Below are 6,369 nucleotides of genomic sequence, written 5' to 3'. Positions count from 1 at the left end.
AAAAAAAAAAAAAAAAAGTACTAAGCCTGGTATTCACAATTAGGAAAGCACAAACACTTTGAATATTTAAAAAAATCAATAATCTCACCTATCAGTATAACTTGGTGAATTTCCAGGAAACATAACACCATTCATTCGATTTAAACTATTGGAATTATTTTTCCTGCAAGAAAAGATATACTGTTAACAACCCTGTGTCTAAAGGATGATTGTGCAAGATCCCGTCACTGAACCAAACATTTTTGTGAGAATTAACATAAACTCACTCAGTTGTATAAGAAAAAAAATTAGTCATTGAAAAATCATTTTGCACTTCTTTCATGTTTTCCAGATTCCTTCAGATTCAACAGTAAAAATGACATTTAAAAGGCAAGCGACTTTTTAAAAAATCAGTTCTTTTTTTTAAAAAAAAAAGTTTTTTTTTCCTGGGGGCTGGGCATATAGCTCAGCAGCATTATACATGGCTGGCAACTGCAAGGTCCTGAGTTCATTCCCCAGAACCGGGGAGATTATATATATTCTCTGCCAAACATCTAATTATGGGACTATCTTAGCAACAAAGGTGTATCTTGAGAATTCTATAAAGTTCACTGCTATTATCTATGAAAATAGAAGCAGCTTAACATTAAACTCAGGGTTCTCACCAGGATCCAATCTCCTCTCCCCATATTTGATATCACCCAGAGAGTATCTGGCAGTATCTTAAACTTTGGGAGTACAAGGATAGAGACTAGGGGACATGGATAAACCTGCAATCCCCGATACATCTATCCAAATCTCAATAGTGCCAAAGTTTACAAAATGTGCCCTAAATTTAGTTCTTCCTCTTCTATATGAATCCTGGACACTAAAATAGTTTTTCCATTATGAAGAGAAAATCTAGTAAGCAGCTATTCCAAACCTATGAGTTATGCCTTAGAAAGGAATCCAGAGTGGCATTTCAGGTCTATGACTACCAGGAAAATATGAAATCCAACAATATTTGAATTAAGTAAATTACCAATCTTTTTAATCTATATCTCTTCATTGAAAAAACTCACAGACATTATTGGTAATATTCTACTTTTGGGACTGGGTGATGGGTACATAACAAATTAATACATGTTACCATGTACAGTACATGTATGTACCAATTACATATGAAGGGCACATATTTTAAAAATAAATTAGAAATAACACAATTAGGATATAATATACTAAAGAAGAAGATTTCCATACTTACTCTGAAGAAGGATAAACACAGCTAACAACCATCACATTCTGAAATAACAAAAAATGATGATTTAATTTGAGGGAAAGGTACAACATAAAAGTTTAATCATTTGTTTTTAATTTCTCAAAATCATCCTAGTGTAAATTTCCATTCATTCCATTTTTGCTAATAAAGGAAAGTAAGTGGTTAAAAATAAAACCTAATTAAACAAAACCTAATACAGTAACAACAAAGGACAAACAATATACTGTATTATTAAACTTTTTTTTTTTTGGTACCGGGGATCAAACTCAGGCTCTTGCATTTGTGAGGCAGGTGCCAGAACCACTGAGCTAAATCCCCAGCCCTGTTAAACCTTTTTTGCTGATCTTTCCTTACCCTGGTTAATTTGGAACCCTGATACCATGTAGTACATGCATGTAATGGAGTGAAATTAACTTTCTTCCAAAGGTATTGGAAGACTGAAGTACTGAGGCCCCCAAGTATGAAGACTTTCCTTAAAAGTAATACCCAATCCACAACTTGCTGTATAGTACCGTAAACCCCAAGGAAAGAGACTCAAACATTTTATATATATATATATACACATACATACATACACACATACACACACACACATATATATATATATACATGCTCTGTATTTAATCTCATTTACAGCCCTATTATCCATATTTCAGAAGAGAAAACTTTAAGATGAAGATTGAGAAACTGTCCCAAAGTCACAAAAAAAGCACTGCAGCCTTGATATGAAGGCAGGGCCCTTTGCCCTATGACATATTATCTCTACATCTGAAAATCTTCAAAGTAAAATTATTAAAGGTCATTGAACCACAGGAGTTTTCTGCCCTTTGGTAATCTTACTCAAATGAGGCTCAACAAAAAAAAAAATATCCCATTAACACCCTCAGAACTACTGTAAATCATGAGATAAAGCCTCTAGATTCTGTTCCTAGGGTAAAATACATTGATTTTTGACTCAGAACCTGAAAATAAACACTGGACTATGTTTTCAGATCAGTTATCTACTAAGAATTAGCAATCCACTGGTGTAATTTAAGGTTCCCACAGGGCTCTTTCACTCAATCTTCACTCCACACTATTTCTTACTTTTCATCCCCTCAAACACCTTGGAAGTCTGAAATTGTTTCCTTTCTCCAGAATACCTTTGCCTTATTATTAACATTCACTTGCCCATAATCTGACCTGTATCTTTCTACCTGACAGGTAATTTAACCAAAATTGTGTGCCTCTGAACTCCAGAATTCTTTAAGTTTGCAAAACACTCATATTACTAAAACTGACAATTATCAATTGTAGAACATCTCAAGATCCTTAATATGTTGATACATACAAGAATATTTAAGAGATAATAAGCTGCTGTTCCACAACTTAAAATGATCACCTCAGGCCTTCCTCTGCCTACTCCTATAAATTTCTCTGAAATATAAAACGTAATTTGGAAAAAGTCAAGATAGGCTAGAAAACCTGTTTTACAAAAAGGTGCCCTAAAACACTTCTTACCCATAGTCCATTTCTGAAATCTATTAGGCCTTAGTTTAATGGAATTCCTGTAATTAAAATAAATACCTTTTCTACTCCTCTGAGAAACTTGTCTGTTCCCGTATAGTTTCTCCTTGGATCTGTTAGCAATTCACATAGTCGCTGAATAGTAAAAGGGATACTGCAAAAGAATACAATTTTATAGTTTGAGATCATTAGTTATCTAGCATATCAGAAACATTACCTATTTTGGTAGATATATATTTACGGAGTCACCCATATTAAGCTACACAAGGCAAGAAAATGAATGAATGAGCAATTTAAAAACAGAAGAAAATAAGCATTGTCTTTTTATTTCACAAAAAGAAAAGTTGCTTTAGAAGGCAATAAAAAACATCAAAAATTAACAGAATGCTTCAAATTGATTAAATTTATGTATAACATTCTTAAACATTGATCATTTAAAGTTAACAAGAAAGGTAACAATAATAAGTTAAGAGTTTATTTATATACAGAAAACTTTCCTCCACTTTAGCACACAAACATTTCTTTAGGTATTCAAACAAAATTATAAATGATTTTAATACTGGGCAGAATAAACTATCCCAGTGTAAAAAGGTATTTTAATATGATTCTGCTCCAAATTTACATTTTTATACACAGCCTACATGTTTAATAAAGCTTAAAATATAAACAAACATGTCCAATAATTTGGTAAGGATCTTAACGTTAGCTTTGCCAAATACTTCCACATGAATGCAATTTTTACTTGATCATAAGTTCAAATCTGATGTTAATTTCATAAAAATTAAAAACTGAGTATTAACTATCAGAATTTAAACAGCAAGGTTATGAGCATTAGTTATGACAAATGTAGCTAAAAAGTACAAACATAAAATCTTCAGACTACAGTGCATGTCATACAAATCTATTTATTCTCCTTAGGAAGAGAATTACATACAATTCCTCAAATTAAGTCAAAACTCACAATGTTGTTTTTTACAGCGAGGCCAACAAAATATTCTTCCCTAACAAAGTAAAACAGCTAATAAGTAATAATGCCAGGATTCCAACCCAATTCCTCTAACATCCAATCCTTTATATTTCACTATATCACACATAAGGAACAAAACCATCACCATTTATTTTCTAATTAGACAAACTACACTTGGTTCTCATGTTTATGGAATCAAAAACTATTCATATATTCCTATAAGTCGGTGTAAGATTGACAATTTTTGAAAACATTTAAAGTAAACATTATTCATACATTAAGTCCAAGAATTGATCTTTATTCAATCAGCATCCAAACCAGAAAGTGAAAAAATTGTTCTGCCAAAAAGATACAAAGTAAAAGATGAAATATTTTGCTTGTTATCAAACAACTAGAAATGCGGAACTATGATGTCAATCATGTCTGATGAATCCTTTGGATTTCTGATACTAATCTTTAATTATGAAAATCTACTCAGAAGTACAGGGTCAAGAAAAAGTATCTTTAAAATGAAAAAGAAATACAAATCACACCAACAGCATTACTAATGAAACAGCAAGCTTTCATATCTTTTTATTCATTTTAAAACATTATGAATCTATAGTTAACTCATAAAACTGTAATTTCACTTGAAAAATGTAATCCATCATCTTCCCAAGTTGCATATAATACCATGTTTCTCAACTGTGCTTTCTGAAAGCTTAAGGAAAGGACCACTTTACACATATGTATTAGTCTCCTCTATCGGTAACTTATGTGTATAACGTATATCTGAAATGTTTATCATGAATCTCCAAGTATCAGCAGTATATACCTGCACCTTAGCTCTTCCATTTTCTACTTCACTGCTCCCCAACTTTAAATACATAGGGTATCACAAGTTATTCCCATTTTTATAACACTAAGTAAAAATATATAACATAGCACTAAAGTGTTCGGTGTTCAAACTATTCCTAATTGACAAATATTTAAATATTGGCCACTTAATGCCTTTTCTTCCAAATAAAACTCACACCAAAAACTAATGCTTTCTCTTAAAAGTTAGCTTCAGCAGATCCACACTTGTATCAGTATTGTACATGTTTGTGAGTATGTGGTGGGGGAGTTTGTGTTTAAACACCAATAACAGCAGTAACAACTTATGAACATTTTACCAAGTATCCAACAGATGGCACTAAAATGCCATTAAACACTATCTTCTCTAACATGGACAAGCTAAAATACAAACATTTCATGTAAACAAAAAGATTCAGTGGAAATACAAATACAACAACAGCATTGAAAGATCTCCACAAATGTTTGTGCATTTAACATAAACTCCATAAATATGACAGCCTACTAGAAACTAGAAATGCCCATTCTTACTCAACAGCAGGACAGGAACTTAAGTAATTACACTTACAATAATAAATACTAGCAAAATTTGTACACAGTACTATGGAGAGAGAATAAACTGTATGCTATGGAACTAAGCACAATGCTGGGAACAATTAATCTGAAGCAGGTCTTTCATCAGAGGCATAAGAACCAGGTAAACCAACCCAAAATGAATACATTTGCTAAGACCATATAAAAGGCTTGCTTTCTGTTGCTCTTCCATTAGACAAAGCACACTGAAGTTCATTCTACCTCATGAAAAATGGTAAGTGTTCCTCGTTTTAAAAAAATCACTACCTAAACAAATATGGCAAGAATAAAAAGCAAATATGGAAGATGTTAAAATAAGCATTCTGCTCACGCACAGTGAAAATATGAATCAGAAGCCCTGAATGTGAGGGTATACTACCAACAAAGGTATACTAAACAGTGAATAACTTTGTAGAAAAATATTGTTACTTAAAATAAAATTTACTCCACTTATTTTGCAATACTTCACTTACCCATGAGACTTTTAAAAAACTATACACGTAAGGAACTGAAAAAAAACTGCGCGACTAGGTAGTGTTTGTGTAGAAACACACACACCAACCATTTCAATGACAACTTTTCTTTTGAAGTCCCACATATTAATGACCCAACAGCAGCAGGTACAAACTATCAAATGGTGTTACTAAAATACAGAAAAGTATTGCCAGCTCACTTTTAATGTACTAATTATAAAGTAGAATGTTTTTTTAAAATGGCTAGCTCACAGGGAGATCACATTCAGGCTACATTTACCTGTCTTCATACCTTGTCTGGAAAAAGTGCATTTCTTAGGTAGTTATCAAGAGTGCTAAGGACACATGTTAAGTTATCTAACAGTACCTAAATTATTTCAGAAAATGTTCAATAAAATATTGGTTCCTATCATCATTTTCGTCTCATCTACATCTAATAAAGACTATAGGAAAGCACAAATATTCCAAAGACCATTCACAGGAAAATAAGGTCAAAAGTAGAACTCCCTTTAAAAATACTGCCTTTAATTCCAAGGACAGCAACTAATCATAATAGGATACAGTCTGTATTAGTTGTTCATCTTAATTTGAAAGCAATCTGCCCCTACTTATTTAAAAGACAAAAATCAAGTCTTGCATACTTAAAAGCTAAGGAAATTCAAATCCTAAGAAAGCTTGGATGGGCCAGGGATTTAGCTCAGTGGTTTCACTGCCTGCCTTGCAAGTGCAGGGACTGGAGTTCAATCCCCAGTACCAGAAAAAAAAAAAAAAAAAAAAAC

At 32.4% G+C, this 6,369-nt stretch overlaps 1 protein-coding gene across 1 annotated transcript in view; it reads right to left on the bottom strand.

Moving 5' to 3' along the window:
- The window catches only part of Ppp4r2 (protein phosphatase 4 regulatory subunit 2), a gene marked incomplete at its 5' end in the record, with an annotated part of 56,922 nt that overhangs the window by 2,834 nt on the left and 47,719 nt on the right, over positions 1 to 6,369 (bottom strand). The window contains 3 exons of the mRNA XM_033756895.1: positions 89 to 163; positions 1,223 to 1,260; positions 2,804 to 2,897. Of these exons, the coding sequence (XP_033612786.1) occupies positions 89 to 163; positions 1,223 to 1,260; positions 2,804 to 2,897 (207 nt within the window). The remainder of the gene's footprint in view (positions 1 to 88; positions 164 to 1,222; positions 1,261 to 2,803; positions 2,898 to 6,369) is intronic.

Source organism: Fukomys damarensis, unplaced genomic scaffold (genome assembly GCF_012274545.1).
Source record: "Fukomys damarensis isolate Sample0158 unplaced genomic scaffold, DMR_v1.0_HiC HiC_scaffold_28, whole genome shotgun sequence".
Classification (NCBI taxonomy): domain Eukaryota; kingdom Metazoa; phylum Chordata; class Mammalia; order Rodentia; family Bathyergidae; genus Fukomys; species Fukomys damarensis.
This window is presented reverse-complemented; position numbering and strand designations above follow the sequence as displayed.